This window comes from Myotis lucifugus, unplaced genomic scaffold, assembly GCF_000147115.1.
Source record: "Myotis lucifugus unplaced genomic scaffold, Myoluc2.0 scaffold_178, whole genome shotgun sequence".
Lineage (NCBI taxonomy): Eukaryota > Metazoa > Chordata > Mammalia > Chiroptera > Vespertilionidae > Myotis > Myotis lucifugus.
Window position 1 is genome coordinate 2,105,489 of NW_005871226.1, and position 27,365 is coordinate 2,132,853.

Genomic DNA, 27,365 nt, shown 5'->3' on the forward strand with positions numbered 1-27,365 from the left:
CATTCTTTCCCCACTCCACTCTCCTTGGGAAAGGTACCCAGGTTGTCTGGGGTGGGTGTTTAAGGTTCTTGCGCTCCTGTCCCTGTACACTGTGGTAAGGGTATTGAGGGGTGTGTATGGGGTGTTGCTATTCAGACCCTTTTTAGTTTTTATAGACATTCATTGATGTTGTATTTGATCATCCCAACAAACATACGAGATGAGGGATCCTTTCTTCACTGGGAAGACCAGAGAATGGAGGCCTGTGCCTAGTGTAATGAGCATGAGAGCCGGGCCCTGGATCCTGCTCTCCCTGCCTGGCTGCTGCTTCCTCCTGCAGAAAGTCTTCCTTTCCATCTGCCTATCTTGTTATTCTCTGGAGGAACAAACCAGTGAACATGCTGGGCACCTCTGACTCTTGGCTCAGCATGTTCCACTTTTCTTCTGGGAGCAAACTTGGGCTCCAGGTCCTTGCTTCCTTCTGGGTCCACAATGGAAGCTGCACTTGGCCTCCTTTACTCAGGCATTAGCAGCCCTAGTGCAAGGGCTTTACCCATGGGGTAGGGAGGAGCTAGAACACTGCAGACCTCTCCAGGTTCTCTTAAGTTTCTGTCCCCTTGGCCTGCTCTCCTGTGACACTTGGGTGGGGCAGGGTGGTTGGCTCAGGGTCAGAAGCCTAGAGAGCTGGCTGACTTGCCCCCTCCCCATTCGTGTCTTCTGAGGCTGCTCCCTTTCCTTCCCTTGCACAAGAATTGGCCTTTCTGCTGGTGGGAGAATTGTTGTCTGTGTAGGTGTTGGTCTCCTGCTTAGACGGAGCCTCCAGAAAAGGGCTTTTTTTCAGTGGCCAGGGGTGAGGCCTGAGACCTTGCAAGTAAAACCTAGGAAGTTAATCTCCTTCAGGCTTGTTCCTTCAGGGCATTTACTTAATTTCCTAGTTGTTCATCCCAGGCCCCGACCTCTTAATAGTAAGTGTCTTTATAGCAGTTCTCGATCTCCTACTACTTTTAGCCTCACCCCATCCTAGCAAGGAGGGAGAGGAATCACATATGATGATACAGCAGGAAACAATGCTGGGCTAACATTTATCGAAGGGCCTGGAAGGTCGAGGGAGTCAGTGCTGAGCCGGAGCTCCCTGCCCCTCCCCTGCAGGGGCTCGTCCTGGCTCCTTCCTGCCCTTCCTCCCCAAGGAACCAGCAGCCTTTGCGAGTCTCCTTGACAACAGAATGGATAAGTTAAAAATAACCTTGTGCTGGGGCTTCTGTGTGTGTGTGTGTGTGTGTGTGTGTGTGTGTGTGTGAGCGATGCACACAGGCACATGCCTTCTTGCCTGCTGTGCTCAAGCTCAGCCCCTGTGGCTTCTAGATGCTCCCAGAGAGCCTCTGTTAGGAGCCCTCCATGGCCACGCCCAGATGCTCATGTTGAAGCCCCTGGGTTTAGTTGTCAGGTCTAGATAATCACTCAGCATCCCTACCTCATATTACTGATTGTTACAGATGGGGTGTGGGTGATAATGTTAAGATAAAGAATGGAAAGCCCTGGTCGACGTGGCTCGATTGGGCGTCCTCCCATGCACCGAAAGGTTGCTGGTTTGATTTTCCAGTTCAGGGCACATGCCAGGTTGTAGGCTCTATCTGCACCCTGGGCATGTGCAGGAGCGGGGTGCAGGAGGTAGCCGGTCACATGACATCGAGGTTTCTCTCTCCCTCTCCTTTTCCCTTTCTTTCTCTCTTTAAAAAAAAAAAAAGATAAAGAATGGAAAGCTGTTTTGAATGCCTTGGTCTTCATTCAGTCCCACTGGAAACAGATAATTTGGGAGGTGCTGCTGTGTTTCAGAGCTTCTCAGGGTGGTGGAATGGGACACAGTCCTGGGTGGGAGTTTGGTTGTATCTCTTCAATGAACCCCCACAAGTAAGGAGGGCCCTTTTTGGACCTCTTATTTTTAAAAAATATATTTTTATTGATTTCATAGAGGAAGGGAGAGGGAGAGATAGAAACATCAGTGATGAGAGAGAATCATTCATTGGCTGTCTCCTGCACGCCCCACACTGGGGATCCAGCCCACAACCCAGGCCGGGAATTGAACTGTGACCTCCTGGTTCATAGGCTGATGCTCAACCACTGTGCCACCAGCCAGGCTGGGCCTGTTTTATAAGGAGAGGACACTGAAGTCCAGAGGCATTTATGTGACTTTCTGTGCATGGGAGGATGCCCAACCAACTGAGCAACACTGGTCAGAGCTTTCCATTCTTTATCTAACACTAGAGGCCTGGTGCACGAATTCGTGCATGGGTGGGGTTTGGCCAGCCCGCCCTGATGGGGGCCGATCAGGCTTGGGCCAACCGTGGGGAGGGGTCACGGGTGGTTGGCCGGCTGGCCCTGCCCCCGATAGAGGTTGGGGGGCTGATTGGGGGTGGGGCTGGGGGGGTGTGGGAGGTTGGGGGGCAGCAATTGGGCCTCAATTGGGCCAGTTGGCTGCCACAGTGTACGTCATAGCAACAGGTCTTTCTGGTCATTCTGGTCGCTTTGCTTTTATATACAGTGGGGCCTTGACTTATGAGTGTCCCGACTAACGAGTTTTTTGAGATACCAGCTGTCTCTCTGCCGATTTTTTGCATTGAGTTGATAGAGTAATTTGAGTTAACGAGCTCCTTAACGAGCTCGGTCTTGGAACGAATTAAACTCGTAAGTCAAGGCCCCACTGTATATAGATTATCAGCTGCACTCCATCCGTAACAATCAGTAATATGAGGTAAGAATGCTGGCTCAGCTGTGGCAGAGTAAGGAGTCATCAGAAGCTATAGATTGCTCTTTCCCTCAAATCTGAGTAATGAGACCATCTTTATAGGTCCTTTACCAAAGCCAGTGTCTCTTGTATGAGCAATCTCAGACTAAAGGCCTTCTGTTTTGTGGTGTTATCACAGTTGCAATTTAATTTAGAAATAGCTGTTTCCCTGAGGGTAGGCACTGGGTATCTCTTTACCATACCTGGAATTAACTCCCTGCTTCCTCCTTCCATCCTTCCTTCCATTACTAAGTATTTCCCTGTGTGCCAGGCATGAGGCTGTCATGAGAACAAAGTGTCTTGGTTCTCATCTTTAGAGAGCAATAGACAATTGCAAAGATCGCCTTGTAAGCCCTCATTGTGGCCAGTGCCGAGAGGGAGAAGGTCTGAGTGTTAGAGGGAATGACTGGGGTGGGGCTGGGTTTAGAGAAGGCTGGGAGAACGTATTAGTGACGCAATACTTAAATCTGGGATGTATAAAATATTCCTACAAATCAATGAACGGAAGGCAGAAAACTCAGTAGGAAACTAGCCAGTGACTTGACAGACACTTCACAAAAGAAGACATCCAGATGGCCAGTAAACATAAAAACGGTTCTCAATTTCATATATTTACTAGTTTGGGAAATTCAAATTTCCCTAATTCAAACTTAAATATGTTTGCACACATACATAATGGAACCTTTAAAGATGTGGTAAAACATCCTTTTGCCATTTCTAGTTTATTTCATTTTGAATTTCTTACTGAAAAAATAAAATGGATTCCAAGATGCTTGAATAAAAGGAAATCTAGTGGGATGAACAAACTTAATTCATTTTCGTTTTTTTTTTAAATATATTTTATTGATTTTTTACAGAGAGGAAGGGAGAGAGACAGAGAGTCAGAAACATCGATGAGAGAGAAACATCGATCAGCTGCCTCCTGCACATCTCCCACTGGGGATGTGCCCGCAACCAAGGTACACGCCCTTGACCGGAATCGAACCTGGAACCTTTCAGTCTGCAGGCCGACGCTCTATCCACTGAGCCAAACCGGTTTCGGCAACAAACTTAATTCAGAAGACCTGGGCTAACAGGAGATTTGGGGCCAGCCAAGGAGCTCCTCAGAGTCCAGGTCTTCATATGTAAATAGGGATCTTTTTGTTTCTTCCCTTCCTCCCAGAACTGCTCTGAGGTTCACAGGTATGGGAAATGCTCTAAAAACTGTGAAGGGCTATGCAGATACTAAGTAATATTGTTGTTACTGTCTAATTCTATGTGATTTGATTTCTCACCCACCTCTTCTCACAGCAACTATGCTAAATTACCTTAAGAAATAAAAGCTCTGAGTAGTAGGATCAGGAATGAGGTCCAGATGAAATCTAGTCACAGCCACCTTTTGCATTCTTTGGGTATGAAGGAGCCCCTCTCTCCCTCTTCTGGACTATTCTCTGCCAGGCAATGGGCATTGTGTAGACTGTGGCTGTTGCCCATCATCCTGAGATGCAGGTGCATGTCGCTCTTGCAGTAGAGAGCGGGCCACCTTGGCACATGTCAGAACTGTGTCAGGATCGCTGTGAGTCCCATCTGTTATGTCACCTGAAAATGCCAGGTCCTCAGGCCCAATTTGGGTCTTTGCCCACAGATCTCCTAAGACAGGTATGTACTTCTTAGTATCCTACATTTTTCACCTTTTCCTCCTCTGTTTTTCTGCTGTGTAGGAGTCAGAACCAGAAGTAAAGGCAGATGGAGAGACTGCATCGGACAGTGAGAACCGTGCGGAAGCTGCTCCCCTAGTAACCTCCGCAGACGATACCCCAGAGGTCCTCAATAGGGCCCTTTCCAACTTGTCTTCAAGGTAACCTGGCTTGATGCGGGTGCTTGTTGGAAGCCTTGTTGCCTGTCCAAGTGCCATGGAAGACCCAGGCCCCTCAGAGAGCCCACAATCTTGTGGGAGTCCACTTCCGTCCGCTGGCGTTGCCATAGTCTCCCCTGCCTCTGCCCAAGGCTTCATTGAGCATTAGTCATCTTAACAGCAACTGCGAGCACAGCCTGGAGGGGTCTGGCATTTGAAAGGTGCTCTAGGCTGGGCTGGGAGGGGCAGTCCGAGGAGGACAAAAGGGTGGACAGTGGGGTGGTGGTGGGCAGTGTTGCTGACACAGCACATGTGGAGAAATGGTCCCTGGGGTTTGACTGATGGGTGGACTGCTTTTCACAGAGGAGTTCAAGTTTGTAGTTCAAAGTTTAGTTTTCCCTTTCCCCCTGCACGTCCTTGTGGACATTTAAAAATTCTCCTGGAAGAATTGAGAAATGTCTTAACTTGGGTGAATCCAGGGTTGAAATTCTGGTCCCTGAGACTCTGATCCCTCCAACACCAGCTATGTGGGTAGGTTGAAAACACAAACTATAAGACCCCAAAACATAGTCTAAAAGTGTTTCTGTGGTGCCTCCCACACACGTGTCCTTTGAAAGGTGGTATTGTGCAGTGGTTCAGGGCATGGGTTCTGGAGCCAGCTCCCAGGGTTCAGTCCCAGCTTAACCACTTCACAGTCGTATGGCCTGTGCACCCAGTTCCTCGTCTGTAAGAACTAGAAGTGTTGAGGGCTGAGTGAATTAATATATAAAGTCCTTATAAAGGTGCCAGGTGCGTATTTGTGATACCTGTTACTATCACTGTTTAATGTTGTTATCACCACAACGATGCAGGCGCAGAGCGATGTAAGATTCTGCTGCAGGAAAATGTTATAGTTGTGTGTTTTTGTGGATAGAGACAGCCATAGAAGCTGTCCAAGTAGATTCAGAAGTAGAGGGCACCACGTTTCCTTTGGAATTTTTTGCCCGATTCCTTTGTTAAGACATAACTTAGGTGTGGCCCTTGGAGCACTAGCTGAGTGTGGTGTGGGTGAGGCATTGTCTCTAGCGGCCCTGCTCCCACCAGCATGTGGCTAGTTTGTCGTCCGGGTGAAGGAGGTGCTCCTGGAAGGCTAACCTCAGGCCCTCTCCTCTCAGGAAGAGCCACCCCCTTGAGTTTGTGTTTCAGTTATTTCTGGGCTTCTAACGTGCTTTCTCCTTCCCTCCTCTCTAACTTAGATGGAAGAACTGGTGGGTGAGAGGCATCCTGACTTTGGCCATGATTGCATTTTTCTTCATCATCATTTACCTGGGACCAATGGTTTTAATGATGATTGTAAGTGCCATTTGCATACTGTTTTAGTTCTACCTTCAGTTTGTCGTGCAGAATCGGCCATCTGAAGAGCCAGGTGCTGGGTCAGTTCTGGGACTCATTTGGGGTCCAGGCTTCTCAGAATATTTCTTTCTTAAAATATCTGTGGCTTCTTACTTTTTAGCAGCCAAGTGCAGGGACATGGGCCTAGGCCAGTTGTATGTGGTTAAAGATGCCTCTTCATTTCATTTTATTTATTTTTTAAAAAAAATATATTTTTATTGATTTCAGAGGAAGGGGGAGAGAGAGAGAGAGAGAGAGAGAGAGAGAGAGAGAGAGAGAGAGAGAGAAGTGAGAATCATTGATCGGCTGCCTCCTGAATTGTACCTGCAACCTCGGCATGTGCCCTGACCGGGAATTGAACCGTGACCTCCTGGTTCATAGGTTGACGCTCAACCACTGAACTACGGCCAGAAGATGCCTCTTCATTTTAAAATTTGATTTTATTATTTCAACTGTTTGATTATATTGTGACCCCTGACCTGACTGTGATTCTTGGTTTTGTTTATTTTCCTGGGGCCTCACTCATTGGCTTAGGCCTTTCATAAGAAATCCCAGCCCACCGTACTTCTCTCTTCGTCCCATTGTCATGGACAGGGTCAGATGACTAACAACTGACTGAGGAGCATAGATGCTGGGGCTTTTTCAGTATTTGTATGCAAAGTCAAAAAGGGAAGAAACTATTGAGTCCTGGGAGGTTATGAAGTAAAAAGTTAATTGAAACTTCAGGAGCATGTATTTATTGTGAGAAATTGGATCTGTTCTGTGTGACATAAAAGGCTACCTTGCCATGTGGGATGGTGTGAGAGAGAAAAGAGCTGAATCACTGAGGGACTGACATTTTTCTTAAATACAGTGGTTTTTCTTGAAGGCCCATGACCTGTTGGTTTCTGTTTCCAAAGATCATATCAGGTGGTCTAATTCTTGTGTGTCTGCAGGTGATGTGTGTTCAGATAAAGTGTTTCCAGGAGATTATCACTATTGGCTACAATGTCTACCACTCCTATGAACTACCTTGGTTCAGGACCCTCAGCTGGTAAGCTCTCCAGCCCCTTCGGGACCCATACCAGATTTGGATGATAAGTGTTTTGTGGTAGATATTTACAGTGGTGGTGGGTGGGAGAGGAGTGATGGCCACAGACTTGCATAGCACCTTTGAGACCCGAGTATTTCATAGGCCAGACGATATGGCTGGTCTTGAAGGAGTCTTTAGTAGCTATTAGCAACCTGGAATCTTCCTCAGAAGAAAGCAGAGTGGCTGACATGCTATAGAAGTAAGTGCCGCGGGGGCAGATATCATGTTAGGTCGGACAGGGTTTTATGAAGAAAATGGTGTTTGAACAGTGAGTGAAGAGAGATAAGTGAAGAGGATGGCCAGGCAGGGAAGAGACAGGAGCAAAGCAGATAGGTGGCAACCTGATAGGCACGCAGGGTTCCTGTTGGAAAGAGTGGCAATAAGACTGGGAGGCAGGATGAGGCGTGTTTTGGAGCATTATCTTAGGGGTTGAGTGTTCTCAGGTTAGGTATAGAGACTCTACAAAAGGGGCAAAAACTGAGTCCCAGGTTAGTGATAAATGGAGGATGAATGAAAGCTGCCATAAGTTTTTAGACAAGCTTCTCACCTACAGTGTCACTGAGAACAGGGGGTCCTGAGAGTGAGGGGACTGTTCTTCTGGTCCTCTCCTCTGGTTCCTTGACAGCCTCCCTGTAAGGACAGGCCGCAAGTGCTCCCCACCGCAGTGACCTGTCTTCATTTACAGGTACTTCTTACTGTGTGTAAATTATTTCTTCTACGGTGAAACAGTGACGGATTATTTCTTCACTCTGGTCCAGAGAGAGGAGCCTTTGAGGATTCTCAGCAAATACCACCGGTTCATTTCCTTTACTCTCTACCTGATAGGTATGCATTGAATGGCTCACGAGTTCTTGTTTTGTATGTCCGCTGAGTAGGAAATGGGGAGTTTCTTGGTTAATGTAAAGCTTTGAGAATGTTAACTCTGATCGTGCAGGGGAGCAGAGCTGAGGGCTCTGCCTCAGTGAGCTGTAACAGCTCTTCAGTAAGAGAAGTGGGACTGAGCGGCTTTGTGGGTGTGGGGACTGCAGTCTGTGCCACCTGTCCCTGTGTTGCAGCCTCTGTTGGAAGACAGCACAGCATGGTCCTGTCCTAACTCCTGTTGGCAGAGATTCTGCGGTGTAACCAAAACAAAAACCACCTTTTCTTTTTCTCCCCCAACATGAACCGCTTGGATTTATTGAAATATTAAAATATGGAAATATAAAAGTATTCCATTATTTGAGAGGGAATCTAGAAGGCAGGTTACAAAAGAATACACTATTTTTATACATTCATGTTTACCTTTTTGCATAAACAAAATTCTAATAGGACATAAAGTTAAAATTGTATACAGAAAAGCCACCTGTTTTAAAAACTTAAAAGTCAGCCACCCCCTCACACCCCTCCCCCCCAAAAAAGATAGAAACAGTCAGCCATCTTTAGGAGCGTCTTCTTAGGAGAACACCTTGAAGGACAGACATGCAGAGTGGTAGAAATTTTACTGATTTGGATTTTCAAAGACTGACCTCAGAGAGCCTGGAAGCTTAGTCATTCTGAGTTTCAGTGAGCTTTTTTAAAATCTAGAGCTGAAACTGTGGACTTCCTGAGGATTAAATCGGATACATTAAAACTTGGCAGACAGTGAAGTGCTGGTCAATCTAAACTCAGTTCAGACTGAACTCTCATTCTGTTAGTGATAGTGATTTTCATAGTTGCCTTTAATGCTGGTTTGAGGCACCTGAGAAAGTTGTTCTGGCCTAAATTTGTCTGACCTATTTTTAATCAGCTCTGAATGACACCTGGGTATTAAGATACAAAATTCACTGCTAAGGAGTCTGCAGACATTGAGGATATGTCTCAGAACCTAAAAGCAGTCCCCCAGCGGGAGGTCAGCGGTGTCTGGAGCAGCGATGTGCTCTCTTCTGGGCAGAACTGCTTTTGAGGGGCCTAGCACACTTATGGGAAGTCCTTTTCCTTCCTGGAAAAGTGGGTGGAGGCTGCAGATATTTTTTGCCACCATATGCATCAAAGACAAGGGTGGCTTCTACTCCATACCTGATGGATCCTCTGTTCACCAGACCTCTTCTCTGGGACAGGGGTAAAAAACTTTTTCTTAAAAGTCCAGCTAATCAATATTTCAGATTTTGGGGGCCCAGCGTCTCTGTTGCAACTCTCCAATCTGCCCTTGTAACACAAAAGTAACCATAGACAATATGTAAACAAATAGGTATAGCTTTGTTTCAATAAAATTTTAGTTATAAAATCAGGCATCTGGCCTGACTTCTTTGCTGGTGCCTGCTGGAGGATCAAAATATTCTTATCTGGTGAACAACAACCTGAATTTAGTAGTCTACAAGATTTAAAGATAGTGCCTTCCTTTGATTGTCTTGAAGGAGTCATTTTTTCCCCTTCTGATTGCTATCTGAAGAATCAGTTCGTGTCTTCTTCCTCCCTCCCCTTCCCGGGGTTTGGGATTGTGCACTGATTAGGTGCTGCCAGGAAATTAGCCAAAGGATCACAATCACAATCATGTACACAGCTAAAGGAAATGACTAGGACAAAGGTAAATGCAGAATGTGATTAATTTTGCTCTTTCTCCTCCCTCCTCAAACCAGGATTCTGCATGTTTGTATTGAGTTTGGTCAAGAAGCATTACCGTCTGCAGTTCTACATGGTAAGGGAAATATGTGTGTGTATGTCAGAAGGCTTGGCTTAAATGAAATTCTATAAAAACTCAACAGGCGTTTCATCTTTTCCTTAAGAAATCAAAGCTCAAGTGCAGTCTGTTCTGTGTGTATCTGGAACCCAGAGCACAAAAGAAGAGGGCCTGATTAAGTTTGGCAACTGTACATCCACTTGCTAGTAGACCCAATCACTGTTACTTAATTTACACCAGTTAATTTAACCAATTTCTCCACTAGGTCCTGAAGAAGGTGGGCTCCAGGTAAGGTTCAAGGTGACACTGTTACTAGAAAGAGACCGGGACCAAGCCAAGTCTGCCCTGGCACAATCTGGAATGTTTGGGTTCTTGACTTCATGTAAGAAAGATTTCACGATTTTAGTCAAGGTGATTTTGAGAGTATGTTTATTAAAGCTGGGGAGAGTGAAACAAAGGAAGGGCTTAAGATAGAAAAGGCAGCAACAGTAGTTGCCTAGACACAATAAAGGAAATTACAGTAACAGAAGTGGCAAAAGTGAGCCATGCTGGGCTGCGTGGACTCAGGAAACAAGTTACAGAGGCAAAAGGAGGGCCCTTGGAAATAGGTTCAGGGGGTTAGCCCTGGATAAGCTGCCACTGCCCGCCATTCCCCTGGTTGCAAGTCTCCTGGGGGACCTTTAGAGCTTAGAAGAAAGAAAGCAAAAGTATACACTTCAGGAAAGAAGAGGCACAAGCATGCTCAAGGGAGAGTGTACACTGAGTCCTTTGTCTTAAGTGTTTATATCTGTTTTCTGAGGCAGGAATTTTAGGGAGGTCTCATGGAGGGTCTCAACAGAATAGTCAACAGTTCTCCAGGTGTGTTCTTTAATATACTGATGCATCAAAATGAGCATATAGGGAGTTTGGGTTCATTCTCTGGTCAGCTTCACTGCTTTATTTTTTATCTTGGATTTGTCTGGCTCTCATTTTTGTTTGTTTTGCTATTTATTCTCCTGACTTCATCTGTTTTTGGGTTTGGCTACCCCTAACGGCACTATCTGGATCTCTGTTATCTCTCTCCTTGACTAGTGTGATTTAAGCTACTCGCTCTTCGTTGGGGAGGAGAAGTGTAAACCATTTGCTCCTAAGTGTCCTCGGTTAGGGAAGATAAGATCTTGGGATTTATTAGCAGGCCTTGTTTAACATTGCTCAGCCTTGTTGAACTATTTGTCTCAATTTCCCTCATTCCACTTGCCAAGGAATTTCCTGCTTTCTTACCATCCTGCCTCAATGCCTCAGGCATTGTTCACAGATATCTTACATCACTTTCTCAATTTGAACATATTCCTTTTCTGAGTGCCCCAAGCACTCAATAAATACTTAGAAGTACCCAGGCTTTCAGAGCACAGAGGACTTACTCTCTAGTGAGCCATGTGGTCCTGACGTGATGGGGACAGTAGCTGGGGGGACACAATTTCTCCCAGAGGCCTGTTTTGTGCCTTTTCCCTTCTAATAAGAGGTGCAGAAGCAAATATCTTTCCTATCTGTTTCTCAGCAATTTTCTATTTGGTACTGCCTGTTATTTGAAGTTCCTTTCAAGGTTAACCGATAGGTAAAGTTGACTCTTTTTCTTCTTTTGCAGTTTGGCTGGACCCATGTAACGCTACTGATCGTTGTCACTCAGTCACATCTCGTTATCCACAACCTGTTTGAGGGAATGATCTGGTGAGTGATGAGAGTGAAAGAATTTTCCCTTTTATTTAGTAGGTGTTTCTCATGTACAGGTGCCTTACCTTCTAAGCCAATGGTTCTCCCCTTGCGCTGGTTACAACACAGGTTGCTGAGCCCCACCTCTTGAGTTTCTGCTTTAGTACATCTGGGGTGGGGCTTGAGAATTTGAATTTCTAGGCATTCCCAGGTGATGCTAGTTTTGCTGGTTAGGACCTACACTTTGAGAACCGCGGTTCTAGATGAAGAGGTGCAGGGATATTTAAAGAATCAAAGATAATGCAACTGTATGGCACCAATTTGAAATCTTAGAAGAAATTTTTATGACTTTCTGACAAAATGTCAACTACTAAATGTCATGAAGAAGAAAATTTGAATAGATCAATAACTATAGAAAATAACTAGATAAAACTTAGTTTTATCTAGCCCTTAATACTAAAGCTGATAAGCATGTGGAGGGAGAAACAAGAATGATAAACTGATTTCTTTTATTATAGATAAACTATTCAAAATAAACTGTTAGCAAACGGAATCTGGCAACATGTCAAAAGAATTTGTACAGTCATGTGCTGCTTAAGAACGTTTTGATCAATGATGAATGCATACACTGATGGCTCCAATGGAGCTGAAAAATTCCTATTGCCTAGTGAAGTCATAGTGAGATGCATTACAGATACTTACCATTGTGTTATAATTGCCTACAGTATTCAGCACAGTAGCATACTGTACAGATTTGTAGGTAGGAGGTATCGGGGAACAGAGTGTGTCAACCCCAAATATCTCTACTTGGCATAGGATTATTTTAGGCTGGTTAATTTTAAGAAATATCAGACTTGGGATAAGCTCTGAAAACCAAGTAGAAGTTACCTTTTGTAAAATACATTTACATTTGTAGGGGGAAATCTCCATTTGTAAGGGTCCCTGCTGTACCAGGAGGAGGGGGATAACATTGTTTCTACAAACTGTTATTGAGGCAGAAGAGAACAAATGGACTTAAATCTGCATAACACCTTACTCTTGTTTATTTTGCTCTCCCTGATAGCCTATAACCGACTCCCCCAACCCCTAGTATCTTCTTTTTGTCTTCAGCTGAAGATGCTATTTCATGTAGTTGTTTCAGCCATTTTGGCCAGTTACTCAGTTTTCCTGGTATACATATTTTTAAATTTTTGTTTTTCTCCTATTATTACAGGGATGTGTCAGCCAAAAGCCCAGAAGGGTAGAGGGAAAATTATTTTTCCTCCCCTATAGAGCAATAGGCTGTAGCCTAGGTGTATGGCAGGCTACACCATCTAGGTTTGTGTAAGTGCACTCTATGACGTTGGTATAAGGATGCAATCATCTAACACTGTATTTCTCAGAATGGTATCTCCATAGTTAAACTGCACATGACTGTACTGTTACTTAGTAGATTTTATTCCAGAAATGTAGTAGTTTTTTGGTGGTGGTGAGAACGGCACCAGGTGTTAGACTGGTGGAGTCAGACTCAGTGACCTTGATCTTTGAGTTCTGGCTAAGAAAGAATTCAGAGCCAAGACCTCGACTATGAGAGAAAGTTTATTTAGAAAGTCACTGAAGTAGAAGTGAGTGGTAGAAGAAATGGGCTCCAGAAACAAGTTACAGAGGCAAAAGAAGGGCCCTTGGAGCTTAGGAGAGAGAAGGGAAAAGGTAACAAGCCTGGGGAGAAAGAGGAAGAAGAGCATGCTGGGTCCTCTGTCCTAAAGGCTTTTGAGGTGGGGATTTGAGGGGAGATCTCAGGGGAAGATCTCAGTAGAATATTCATTCATCAGCTTTCCAGGTGTGTCCTTCAGGGTCAGGGTCTCTACCGATTGATCAGTGCCAGGCCAGGGGGGTCATTAGTCAGTGCAGCTGGTCCTGAGGTCATCGTGGCATCATTTGTTTGGTTTTGTTGCTTTTCTGTGCCTGGAGTTGAAACACAACTGAAACCTAGATGTGTTTAGTTTGGGTCAAAACTTCATTGTTCTGGAGTCTTAATGCTTAAGGGCTACCACAGGACTAGCAACAGGCCAGGGGAGGAAAGGTCCGAACTGCATTACCTACCAGCTATAAGAAAGGTTAGGAGGTCTGAAGTGACCACATGACCAGTGATATGCTAGGGGAGGAAAGGTTACCCTGGGGGCGAGGATCTTGTTTTCCCAGTTTTGTTTGTTGCTGGGCTTTCTGCCCTGATGACCATCTGTACCTGGCCCACTGTCCTTGCTCTGCTCATGCCTGTCCAACAGCCTTCCACAGTTTCAACAGGAAATCTGTCAGCATTGATAGAAATTAGCAGGCTGGTGGAAGAAGCTGGATGGTCTTAGTGAAGAGGTGTGGGTGGCCTAGCCTAGGGTATATAAGAGAGGTACTAAAGTATTGTGGGTAAGACCCCAGCTTGCGCTTTTGTTTCTAGATCTCAGAATGAGGGTATAGTATCCCCTACCTCCTGAGGAATAAATTACTAAATACATGTAAAGTGTTAGAACAGAGACTAGCTTATATAAATGTTATAGGTATTATGGTTAGGGCATACAGCTCCTTCCCTTTCTTTCAGTTTCTGTTAGGTGTTTCTTAACAGTGGCACATGCTAAGTCCTATCTTTAGGGCCAGATATACCATTTGTTTCTACAGTGAGTAATACAGTTATTAAAATCTCTAGTTATTGGTTTTCAGACTCAACCTATAAGACTTAATTATAGCTGCAGAGCAGAAAGTATGTGCTAGAAGCCTCCACGAAGTCAATGTTGTGGGGGTTGGGGGAATACAGATGCACTAATTCCCTCCTTAACAAACAGGAAGTCCAAAAATGTTGCTTATAGTTGATGGGCCAGGAAATTGAGATTTATGCATAAGTCTGTAATAGAGAAAATTTTAAAAAAGTGACTGTTAGAGAGTGGAGAGTGAGGACCCCTCGGGAGATAACGACCTGCTGGCTTAGGCCTGCTCCCGGGTGGCAGAGGGCAGGCCCAATCCCTAAGTGCAGCCCCTGGTCAGGCTCAGAGCAGGGCCGATTGGGGAGTCAGGGCGCCGCCCCGTCATGCACAGAGCAGGGCGGATCGGGAGGTTGCGATGCCACCCTCAGTCACGCTCAGGGTAGGGCCGATTGGGGGGTTGGGGCACCACCCCGTCACACTCAAGGCAGGGTCGATGGGGAGGTTGCGGCGCCACCCCCTGTCACGCACAGAGCAGGGCCGATCAGGGGGTTGGGGCGCCACCACTGTCACACTCGGGGCAGGGCCGATGGAGAGGTTATGGCTCTACCCTGTCACACACAGAGCAAGGCCCGTGGGGGGGGGGTTGGGGCGCCCCATCCTGTCACACACAGAGCAGGGCCGATCAGGGGGTTGGTGTGCTGCACCCTGTCAAACACAGAGCCGCAGGGCAATCAGGGGATTGGGGAGCTCCCCCCTATCAGGCACAGAGCAGGGCTGATCAGGGGGTTGGGGTGCCTTCCCCTGTCATGAACAGAGCAGGGAGGATAGGGAGGTTGTGGCCCCACCCCCTATCACACACAGAGCCGCAGGGCCATCAGGGGGTTTGGGCGCTGCCCCCTGTCACGCTGATCCTGGTGCCGGGAGGCCTCACTGCTCCGCTGATCCCGGTGCTGGGAGGCATATTACCCTTTTACTATATAGAATAGAGGCCTGGTGCATGGGTGGGGGCTGGCTGGTTTGCCCTGAAAGGTGTCCTGGATCAGGGTGGGGGTCCCCACTGGGGTGCCTGGCCAGTCTGGGTGAGGGGCTGAGGGCCGTTTTCATGTTGGTGAGTGACTGAAGCTTCCAACTGCTCCTTATTTTCTTTTTTTTAATTTTTTATTCTGGGCCAGCTTTAGCTCTGAGGCCTCGCTGCTGAAAACATCGATACAAAGTTTCGGTCCGCTGGATTTCAGTCCGGCTGGTTTCTGGTGTTTTGTTTAGCTTCTTATTTGCAACATAGTACATAGTTGCTTAGAGTTGCACAGCTGAGAGGCCGGCAAGTGAGGTGGGGAACGTTGGAGTCCGCAGCAAGCAAGCCTCATGCTGGCTTCAGTGCCTGGCTGCCAGCCGCCATCTTGGCTGACAGTTAATTTGCATATACTCACTGATTAGCCAATGAAAAGGGTAGCGGTTGTACGCTAATTACCATGTTTCTCTTTTATTAGTGTAGATGGGCCAGGAAATTGAGATTTATGCATAAGTCTGTAATAGAGAAAATTTTAAAAAAGTGACTGTTAGAGAGTGGAGAGTGAGGAGAGGAGGGTGATGGCACAAGTGTGGAAATTGTGCCCTACTCTCCCCCACAACTGGTTTCATGATGGGGATGACCAGACCAGCAGGGGGAGGCAGAGAAGAAACCTAGGTGTGTGAGGATGTGGTTTTACCCTCAGGGTCGTCCTAGGGCAGTGATGGCGAACCCAGAGGTGACACACAAACTCATTTTTTTGGTTGATTTTTCTTTGTTAAATGGCATTTAAATATATAAAATAAATATCAAAAATATAAGTCTTTGTTTTACTATGGTTGCAAATATCAAAAAATTTCTATATGTGACACGGCACCAGAGTTAAGTTAGGGTTTTTCAAAATGCTGACACGCCGAGCTCAAAAGGTTCACCATCACTGTCCTAGGGAAAGGTCGGGCTTACTAGATAGAGCTCCTAGTAATACACAGTAAAAAAAAAAAAAAAAAAAAAAAAAAAAGTAAATTATGACATAAAATATATTACTTATTAGAATTATGGAGGCAACTACTAGAAGAAGAAAAACCAGAAGTGTTTACAAGTGGCTATTTTGGGGAATGGAGATAGGATGGGAGAAACAAGGAAAACTTTTATTTTTTTTCTTTTCTTTACAGTTTAAATTTGTTTTATTGTGTAGATAATTACTTTATAGTGACAAAAGAATAAATGACATTTTATAGAATGCCACTTTTATTTATTCAGTAGTCATTCAGTAAACGTTTGAATGTCTGTTATGTGCCAGGTAGTAGGAAGGGCTTGTTTGGTATTTTTTTTTTTTTTTAAAGTTATTTCTGTCCTGGCTGGGTGGCTCAGTTGGTTGGGGCATCTCCTGTACATCAAAAGGTGGTGGGTTTGATTCCCAGTCAGGGCACATACCCAGGTGGTGGGTTCCATCCTGTTGGGTACGTGTAGGAGGCAGCTGATCGATGTTTCTCTCTCACACTTCTCTCTCTCTCTCTCTCTCTCTCTCTCTCTCTCTCTCTCTCCCCCTCTCCCCCCATATCTCTCCCTCTCCCCCCCCATATCTCTCCCTCTCCCCCCCCAATAGTAATTTAAAAATCTCACACTTCTCTCTCTCTCTCTCTCTCCCTCTCCCCCCATATCTCTCCCTCTCCCTTTCCCCCCATATCTCTCCCTCTCCCCCCCCAATAGTAATTTAAAAATCTCTTTAAAAAAGTTATGTCTTTTTTTATTTTTTTATTTTTTATATATTTTATTGATGTTTTACAGAGAGGAAGGGAGAGAGATAGAGAGATAGAAACATCGATGAGAGAGAAACATCGATCAGCTGCCTCCTGCACATCTCCTACTGGGGATGTGCCCGCAACCCAGGTACATGCCCTTGACTGGAATCGAACCTGGGACCTTTCAGTCCGTAGGCTGACGCTCTATCCACTGAGCCAAACCGGTTTCGGCAAAAAAGTTATGTCTTAATGGGTAACAAGTACTATGAGTTATTTTGTTTGGTACTGGAGTTTATGAATGGTATTATTTTGTGGACTTTTGAGGTATTATTATCTTGGTAGTGCTAATCCTTTGGTTTATTTCCTAGGTTCATTGTCCCCATTTCTTGCGTGATCTGTAATGACATCATGGCCTATATGTTTGGATTCTTCTTTGGTCGGACCCCACTCATCAAGGTAAATGGATCACCCTAACATGAAATATCACCATAAGGGAAGGGTGATGCTCTCAGCTTGGGAAACAGAGATCTAGCTGGTGTGTATGTCTTCATGTCATCCTGGAGAAAAGTGGTACTACATTTTTTTTTTTTAAAGAAAAAAACAAAGGGAAACACCGACAGTTACTCACAGGAAAAAAAAACAAACTAAAAAGAAAATTCAAATATCAAAAATTCAAAAACTAAGAGAAATGGGCAGAAAAGAGAAAATGAGAGTTGCTCAAACTCAGGAAAAGATTATAGAAAGAAAAAAAATGAATAAAGACTAAAATACTTGGTGCCTAAGGAGGAATAGAGTCAAATGTAAATTTTAAAAGTTATACTGTTTTATGAATAATGATCTATTTTGAGTTAATATTTTTCTTAATTACTTTTATTTTTTTATTATTTTAAAATTCTTTATTGTTGGAAGTATTACATATGTCTCCTTTTCCCCCCATTGACTTCTCCCAGCTTGCTCCTGCCCCCCAGCACAGGCCCTCACCCCTATTGTCTGTATCCATTGGTTATCCTTATATGCATGCATATAAGTCCTTTGGTTGACCTCTTATCTCCCTCTCCCCCCCTCCCCTGCCTTCCCTCTGATTGAGTTAATTTTTTAAAATATTTCTTTATTGATTTCAGAGAGGAAGGGAGGAGAGAGAGATAGAAACATCAATGATGAGAGAGAATCATTGATTGGCTGCCTCCTGCACACCCCACAGGGATCGAGCTCGCAACCCAGGCATGTGCCCTCGGCCTGAACCGAACCCGGGACCCTTCAGTCCGCAGGCTGATGCCTTATCCACTGGGCCAAGCCGGCCAGGGCTGATTGAGTTAATTTTTATATGTGATGTGAAATTAGGGTCCAAGTTCATGTTTTTGCACATAAATATTTGTTTATTCCAGCAAAAAATAAAATATTTTTATAAACTATATAAGCATATTTTGGGGGCTTGATAGGAATTTGAGTATTGCTATTTAATTAGTATACTGTTCTATAATTAAATTAAATGATTTGAATGACCAATTGAAGAAAGAAAACTGAGGGGAATCAGGCAGGGAACAAGGAAACCAAGCATGGAGGTATTTTAGCAGGTGAGGTGGTTAACAAAGAGTTTTAACAAGTATTCATTGTCCCAAAGCCAAATATATCAAAATGCCCTTTGCTAAGAACTTGTTCTCTGTCCACAGCTGTCACCGAAGAAGACCTGGGAAGGCTTCATTGGGGGCTTCTTTGCTACTGTGCTGTTTGGCCTTCTGGTAGGTGGTGGCTCCCTGTTAGGTGAGGCAGTGACAGAAGCCTCATACCTGTCTTTGAAGCTTATCCAGGGCTAGAGAGCATGTCTCCCAAGGCCAACGACTCTGTCCTACTCAATGGGGACCTTGCTCTGAAGAGGGGCACCAGATGGCACACTCTGTAACTGGCACAGGCAGCACCAGCTAGTCTTCATCTGCCAGTTTTCAAGCAGGGTCTTGGTAGTGTAGGATCAGGGGCCATGTGCACCTGTACTTCTCTCTTGCCCATGCATGCAACACTCAGCAGGTGGCGCTCTTGTCCAGGCATTTGATATGTCAAGGTCTGGGTGATTGGCACCGGAGTAAGGGGTGGGGTGAAATATGCCACTCCAGCTCAGATTTTCTCCTTTGTGTGCTCTGCTCATAGTGGGTGATCTCCCAGCCCTTTTAAGAGCACCATTCCCTGCTCTGATCCAGACCATTCTCCCCTTTGTGTGTTGTCCATCTGTCCTTCAGTGTCAGCTTCCTTACCTTATTGCTCTTCAGTTTTCTTCCTCCTGGCTGCCTGCCTCTCCCTATACAGTTCCCCCACCTCCTGCCTCCAGTGAGCACCAAGTTAAGAGATTCTGAGAAAATGGACTGTAGCTCCCCTACGTGGGTAGAAATTTCTTATAGTTCCTTCGTCACGTTCCACATTCCTCAGGTCTTTCCTGGATTCAGTCAGCATAGGAATGTTTGAGCAAGTGTGCATGTGTGCAGCCTCAACAGGGTGTGACCTCCCTCCCCCAGTTCAGGTAAAATACACATGTGGTGAAACCTAAACCTCTTATTCAGCGCGTGGCTTGCAGTTAGAGGGTGCTAGGCACTGTAAGGGACATGGCCAAACCAGGTGTCTGCTGCCCAGGCAGGGTGGCCGAACTTGTCTCCTTTGCCTGTCTCTCTGTTCTTCATCCTCAGCTGTCCTATGTGATGTCTGGGTACAGATGCTTTGTCTGCCCTGTGGAGTACAACAATGACACCAACAGCTTCACTGTGGACTGTGAGCCCTCGGACCTGTTTCGCTTACATGAGTACAACATTCCTGAGGTGATCCAGTCGGTCATTGGCTGGGTATGTACCACTACCGTGGAGGGAACTAACCTCAGTGGGATAGTGACTGCAGGAGATAGTGACCTTCCCTTCCCCAAAGCTGTGGCCCCAGGATGAAGGAGAATTGTTAAGTCTGTTTACGGTGAGGACAGGAGGAGACTTTTCTTCCTATTTCAAATCATTAGGACCAGTGATTCTCAAAGTGTGCTTTGGGGATTTCTGGAGGACCCTAAGATCCCTTCAGGGGGTCTCTGAGGTCACAACTATCCTAAATAATAAAAATCCAGCAACCGAATGGCAGAAGGAACAGAATGACCAGTTGGCCAGTCGCTATGATGCGCACTGGCCACTAGGGGCCAGACACTCAATGCAGGAGCTACCACAGTGGGAGTGCCGCTTGGCTGACCAGGATGAGCAGCTGCTGCTGCTGTGAACCCTGGGCCGACGGGCAAGATCCCAGGCTGCTATTGTCGCCTTCTCGCCCCAGGTTCCTTCTCCTCGCTCCCTGCCGCCTCCTCCAGACGCCTGCAGGCTGCAGCCTGGGAGGCGGGTTCGTGGCCACTGTGGGACTGAGGACTACTCTGCGGCCTCTCAGTGCTATTATCCCTGGGCCCGGCCCAACTGGGTCCCCTGGAGAGACAATATATTTTTATTGATTTCAGAGAGGAAGGGAGAGGGAGAGGGAAAGAGAGATAGAAGCATAAATGATGAGAGAGAATCATTGACTGGCTGCTTCCTGCACGCCCCCTACTGGGTATCAAGCCTACAACCCAGGCATGTGCCCTTGACCGGAATCGAACCCGGGACCCTTCAGTCCCCAGGCCGACGCTCTACCCACTGAGCCAAACCAGCTAGGAACCTAGCTGCTTTTTCATAGAAACAATTTTTACTTGAAAAGAACTGACAAACTATAGTGTTTTAGACTGGATAGTTGACAGACATTTTTCTTGAAAATGAATGAAATGAGCCTGTCACTTCGAGGAAACAGCTGACAGTAATTGTTAACGCTGATAAAAATGTGGCTTTCATGTGAGTATAGAATTTTAGAAAGTGTGTGCCTTCTATGAGTTTGAAAGCATCCTAATACTTAAAGGGTTTTCTGATAAGATCTGTGGTAGCTTTAATATGCAATGTTTTGACATTGTATAGCTAAATGTGCCTGCATTTGGAAGGTTGACATAACCCAGTAAAGGGTATTTTCTAAACGGCCAGTGCATGGAATCACACAGTCAGGCATGGGTAAAAGACCCATTCAGAGTGCCAGATAGACCAGTGGATTTTAATTTAAGAGTATAAAAGGTGATTGATAGAATTTCAGATTTCACATTGCACCAAATTTGTAAGGAACTACCATTTAACAAATTCTGGTGTAGTGTCAAAGAATACCCATAATTATCTGAAAAGATAGTGCCAAAATACTCTTCCTCTTTTCAACTACATATCTGTGTAAGGCTGGATTTTCTTCATATACTTCAACCAAAACAATATATCAAAAAATTAAATGCAGAATATCTTAATGTCTTCTATTAAGCAGACATTAGAGATTTTTAAAAAATCAGTCTTCTTACTAATTATGTTGTTTGGAAGGGTGGGGGGGAATATAGTTAATTGCATAAAGAGTTACTTATGTTAACATGTAATAAGGCTGGCCTGTAGGCATCTTGACTTTTACTTCATTTATTCTTCTCAGAAAATCGTCCGGATGTACCCTTTCCAGATTCACAGCATTGCCCTCTCCACCTTTGCCTCGCTCATCGGCCCCTTTGGAGGATTCTTTGCTAGTGGATTCAAACGAGCCTTCAAAATCAAAGTAGGAAAACCCTCTGTTCCTCTCATTGTCTACCAGCCAGGCCCTTTTTCACCTGTCTTCTGCCTTCCTCCCCCTGCCCCACCCCATCAACTACAACCTCTTCAAACTACTAGGCTATTAATGTGTGCTTTCACCCATGCACAGAATTTAGGTAGCTTACATAAAAGGACATTGTTTCCGGGAAAATTCAATAGTTGGATTTTCCATTTATTTGTTAATATCTTACCTCTTTCTTAAAAACAACATTTTGTAACTTAAGATTGTTTCCTATTATAGCCTCAGCATTTGAGTCAATGCTTACTTCTCACTTTGTTTCTCTCAGCTACTCAGGGCAGTAGCTGGACATTGAGGTGGGACCATAGGCCAGGGTTTGATCTTGGCTGAGCGAGACTCACCAGTTCTTCTCCTGCCTCTAACAGGACTTTGCCAATACTATTCCTGGCCACGGAGGCATCATGGATCGCTTTGACTGCCAGTATCTGATGGCCACCTTTGTCAATGTGTACATCGCCAGTTTTATCAGGTACATGCCTTTCCCTCTGCACCAAGTTGGTGGATTTTTAAATAGGGCGAAAGTCTAGAATTTTAGCTATATCTCAGTTTTAGTGAAAAGCATTCCAAATATAAATGCAGTTTTCCATTGCTACTATTTACTTATGGATTCTCGAGCCCCTCTCCCCCTTTAGTAGAGAATCCAGAGGTTGAAGCAGCCACTTGGATAATCAGCCCTAGAAGTTGCTGGGCCCCCATCAGTGCATTTCATCATATTCTCTTCCAGGGGCCCGAACCCAAGCAAGCTGATCCAGCAGTTCATGAACTTGCGGCCAGAACAGCAGCTCCACATCTTCAGCACACTCAGGTCTCACCTGATCGACAAGGGGATGCTGACAGATGCCACGGAGGACTAGTAGGGGCCACGCAGGACTGAGCGAGGGAGCGGGCACCAAGGTCAGCCCAGCTGGTGTGACTGAAATGATGACAAGGCTTCAACTCACTGTCTTTTTTTTTTTTTTAATTTTTTGAAAGAGTGTTTTTTTTATCTGTGGGTTTTTAAAAAAATTCTGTATATACAGTCTATGTGCTTATGATTTGGGTTGTGAGTAAACTATAGCTTTGAGTTGGAAAGAAGTCATGGGGGTGAAACTATTTGGGTTTTTTAAACAGAAGTTTTAAAAACCTGGAAGACAGTTTTGCCCAGGTACTTCTGGTCTCATCAGTTGAATTGGGCTTGATCAGGGAGTGGCTGTTCATGTGTTCCGACCCCGTCAGCGTCCCCCATACCTGTACTACCCCTTCTCCCCAGCAGAGAGGAGGTGCACGGCTTGGATGTCTTTGCCAGGAGAGCTTTACCCGAGCTACTCTGTAATCCTGCCCGGAGCTCCAGGGGTCTGCCTGCCGTGGGCTGGAGGGACAGAGGCTTATTCTCAGATCAGCATTCTGTCCACATGAAATCCTGTGGAACCTGAGCTCTGCTTTATGATATGGGTTCACCTTACTTCATCACAGACTGAAGTTTTCTCGAGAGAGAGCACGAAACATTATTTATAATAGTCTGGTAGAAAACACCACACTGTCATATTTCAAGTGTATACAGTAGCATGTACTGTAACCAAGCCCCTTCCCCCACGTTTAGGCTCACATGGCTCCTAGGGGGCAGTCCACTCACTGTCTTTTCAGGGACGATGGTGTTCATGTTTGTGCTGTGGACTGGCTGCTGCTGAATCCTCTCTGGGGCTTGCCCTTTAGGCAGGGAGCAGAAGGCTTCTCGTTTGTGCCCCTTTGCCTGACTGACCACCCACGTAGCTGCTGTATTGTATATATATTGCTCCTGAGGCACATGTGTATTGTGTGTGTGTTTTAAAAATCACTTATTTCTTAGAGTGATTTCAATGGCCAAGACTTCTTCACTGAAATCACAAAGTCCTGCTTAAAACTCTGGAAAACCCAACCCAATTAGAGGTTTGACTATTCTGAAGATTAAATGCACACTTTTTATATAATGTGACCAGTTAAGTATAGTTTGTATTTTACTGGGGGACCTTATTTTTAAAAAAACAATGACTGTGATTTACTTTGTTTCCCTTCTTAATTATAGGGACGAGGTTGACTTTGGGAAGGGGGTACAGGGGAGAGAACTCGGTGCCCCCATGTGTTCAGTTGTTCTGTGCCACGGTTGTTCTCGTTGCCAAATGAGCATGACGGCTCGCTGTAGCACCTGGCTTGGTGCTAGTCTGTTTTGTTTCCGTTTAAATCGGCCTTCCTGCCTCCCCGAGCTTACCCGTGGCCCAGATCCTGGGGCAGACCGCTCGACGTTTCAGCTCACAGTCACTGCACGACCATCCACACGCATGCAGCATTAACTTGGCCTCTCTTCTGAACCTGCACTTCCGTTTCAGCACATGGCTCCTCTTCTTCAGGTCCGAGTCCCCCTTAAAAACAACATATATTTTTGTCTTGCCTGGGCTTTCGTCCTGGCTGTGGACCGTGGGTGGTTCATGACGAATCCCTCTCTGGGTTCTTGTTTTCTGAGCTCTTCTAACTCCAGTCTTCCATGATCCTGGCTGAGCAAGGTCATGTCAGCAGAGGCAGCTGTGGGTAATGAGTCATGTCTGGGCGCCCAAAAGCAATTGTTTGCCAGCCTTTTCTAAATATTTATCCTTCAGATGAGGCAGTGTCTCAGCAATGAATTAAGGCGGTAATCAGGAATGAACCTGGTTTTCTTATTGAAGAACGAGCTTGGTCTCCTGAACTGGGACAGAAAGGCACCTCACTGTCTCGTGCTGCCCCCTGTGGGCACGGTGGGGTCCTTGGGAGCAGGCATCTCAGCGGGAGCCCAGCAGCAGGCGAGTCACTCGTGAGCAGGGATGCGCTTGGGATCAGGGTGCCTGGCACGTTTCTTTGTGGAAGTGGTTGCTGATAGGGCGTCGGAGGTCCTGCGGGTCCTGGGAAGCTGAAGGTGGTTGCTCACCAGAACTGCCAGCAAGAATGCCACGGGGTCAGCTGGGGTTTTTGTTTCTGGAGTTCTCCACATTCTCTCTGGTGAGATAGGAGGAGTTTCATGGGGGCCGGGGGGGTGGGGGGCAGTCTGGAAAGCAGTATGTATGTAGCACATTTTTTTCTCCCATTTATTGGTGATATTTCATCATTAAGATAAGATTCAAGAGACTATTTTAACACATATCTGTGCAGATCTTAATGGAACAACTTACTTCAGATACATTTTGTGTGTGTGTGAGAAATAAAATGCGACTGAAACTGTGCCCTCCCTCGTCGTGAATTCAGTTTCTTACTCCCATGCATGGCTTTATGTTCCCCACTTGCTTTGTATTCATAAATGCTGTGCCAAATGCTGGTTTAGAGATTTTTGTTTTGTTTTCCAGTTTGAATCCTATACATTCTCATAATGACCTTCCGAGGTACCTCGATGAGAGCCATGAGCACCTTGCTGGTGAGGAAGTTGAGGGCCAGAGGGGAGAGAGGGTCACCTGGTGGTCTCCATCGTAGCGTCTGCCACCAGGACCAGGACTAGATTGTCCCAGCCCCACTTGCTTTTGTGAAAGTGGCATTAGTGCATCTGAAATTTTGCACCATTTTTCCCGCAAGCTTAGGAGGCCTGACCTGTGACAGGTGGGAGCTTAAGTTGCTGTTAGTTCATAAAAAGTGATATAAAGGAGCTGATGAACAAGGGCGTTACAGCAACCAGAGCTCTTCTGCAGAGGGCTGAGCCTGGGCACCCTCCCTGCTGAGTTTTTAATTGTTGAGAGTATTACAGATGTGCCCTCCCCCCTCCCATTTCTCCCCTCCACCCTGCCCCTGCCCTTCCCCACACTATTGTCTGTGTCCATGGGTTATGAATATATGCATATACTAGTAAGTTCTTGGTTAATCTCTTGCCGTCCCCCCACTTCCCCTTCCCTCTGAGATCTGTCAGTCTGTTTCATGCTTCCATGTCTCTGGTCCTATTTTGTTCGTCAGTTTATTTTGTTCATTAGATTCCACATATGAGTGAGATCATGTGATACTTGATGTGATACTTGTCTTTCTCTTTCTGGCTTATTTAACTTAGCATAATGCGCTTTAGTTCTATCCATGCTGTTGCAAAGGGTAGAGTTACTTCTTTTTTACTGCTACGAAGTATTCCACGGTGTAAATGTACCACAGTTTTGTATCCACTTGTCTACTGATGGGCACTTGGGCTGTTTATGCTGCTAGGAACATAGGTGTGCATATATTCTTTTTCACTGGTGTTTCAGGATTCTTAGGATATATTCTCAGAAGTGGGATCGCTGGGTCAAATGGCAGTTCCATTTTTACTTTTTTTGAGGAACCTGCTGAGTTCTCCTTGTCATTACTCACAGGACACCCAAGTCTTTCCCTTTGTGTGCGTGCCACTTCAGCATCACAGACATACACACGTTTTACTCCTGCAAGTAAAACCTTTTAAGGCAGCCTGGGCCTTATTTATGTTTTTGATTTTTTTTGTGGGGGCCAGTTTTATATCCTGAACATTTTAGTATCTACAGTGTAACTATATTTAAAACATTTAGAGTTGTACAGTTCTGAAACTAGTGTCTCTTTCAGAAGGGGTGAAATGCAACTTTTAACTTTACACAAGTGGACTTTGAAACCACTTCAATGGTATTTATCTTTTCCCACCGGGTCTCTTATCCTGTAAATTGACTTACATTATGCTAGAAGATTCCAAAGGTATGTTTTAAGGGAGTTGAAGCAAACCTGTGATTTGAGTCTCAGCTTGTCGCTGAGTTGGCTGGAGGCCAGTTCGAGTGGATCCTTGAGTTCAGATCTTCAGACTGTCAGTGAGTCCTGGCAGGCCCAGGAACACCCTGGTGTGGACGGGTGGGCGGGGGAGGATGTGAACGACTCAGGGCAAAGAGCACCACTGCTCAGAAAACTGCACGGCGGCCTTGCTCCCTAAGAAGCCTGCCCAAGGTCAGTTTTGTAAGGGAGTGATTTTCACTACCAATGTGATAGTCATTGCTGGAACTTCTTCCTGTGTCACCCCTGCCTTTTGTGTTTTTGGGGTAACTCACATCTGTGTCCACCTTGTGATCATGTGCAGAGAAAAGGGTGGAGTGGGGAGGGGTGATGTCACTTGTACCCAGGGTTCCTGTTCTTCCGAAGTCGGGGTGTCCAGGTGACTGTCGTGGACACCTCACAAGACAGTAAGCCCTGGCAGACTCTCACTGTGCTGTCCGCAGCAGGGGCTCTGAGGGAGCAGCTGGAACAAACCATCACTGAGGCCGCGGGGCAGGCTGAGCACAGCGGTTAGGAAGACAGGTGTTGGGTTCAAACCGACCTGGGTCTGGGAGGTTGCTAAGTGCAACTCTGGCCCAGTTGGGTCTGATAACAGCGCCTCCCTTGTGGGATTAGTGTGAGGATTTTATGAGCTAATGCACGTAAGCTTTTTTTTTTTTTTAAATATATTTTATTGATTTTTTTTTACAGAGAGGAAGTGAGAGGAATAGAGAGTTAGAAACATCAATGAGTGAGAAACATCGATCAGCTGCCCCCTGCACACCCCCTACTGGGGATGTGCCCGCAGCCAAGGTACATGTCCTTGACCGGAATCGAACCTGGGACCCTTCAGTCCGCAGGCCGACGCTCTATCCACTGAGCCAAACGAGTTAGGGCTGCACGTAAGCTTTTAGCACCGTGCCTGGCACATAGGAAGTGCTCAGTCAATGGTAATTATTTTTGTTGCACCCAGCTGGTAATTTGAATCCAAGTTGCTATAATGCCAGAGACTGAGTTCTCGGCCACTACACTGCCACTTGCCCTGCACGCAGGAAAGCGGCCGCACTGTCCTGGGAGAAGCAGCCCGACTTTAACACCCACCCACGGTGGCTGGGTGCTGTGCTTCCTTTAGAAGGCCAGCCTGACGAAAGGAATGAGGAGTGAGGGTGCTTTGAAATTCGTACTTAGCGGGAATGGTGTGCCTGGGGTCTTGC

General features: G+C 45.8%; 1 protein-coding gene across 3 annotated transcripts in view; it reads left to right on the forward strand.

Moving 5' to 3' along the window:
• The window catches only part of CDS2 (CDP-diacylglycerol synthase 2), a 49,036-nt gene extending 24,380 nt beyond the window's left edge, over window positions 1–24,656 (forward strand). Inside the window, exons 2-13 of one of the 3 annotated variants that reach the window (XM_023760266.1) lie at window positions 4,462–4,598; window positions 5,831–5,927; window positions 6,902–6,999; window positions 7,724–7,863; window positions 9,633–9,691; window positions 11,298–11,380; window positions 17,151–17,238; window positions 18,453–18,521; window positions 19,455–19,607; window positions 21,277–21,396; window positions 21,816–21,919; window positions 22,083–22,156. In XM_023760266.1, the coding sequence (XP_023616034.1) occupies window positions 4,462–4,598; window positions 5,831–5,927; window positions 6,902–6,999; window positions 7,724–7,863; window positions 9,633–9,691; window positions 11,298–11,380; window positions 17,151–17,238; window positions 18,453–18,521; window positions 19,455–19,607; window positions 21,277–21,396; window positions 21,816–21,919; window positions 22,083–22,101 (1,167 nt within the window). In that variant the 3' untranslated portion in view covers window positions 22,102–22,156. The other 2 variants (XM_006096434.3, XM_023760265.1) reach the window with 2 other exon arrangements.
• Window positions 24,657–27,365: the final 2,709 nt, after the last annotated feature.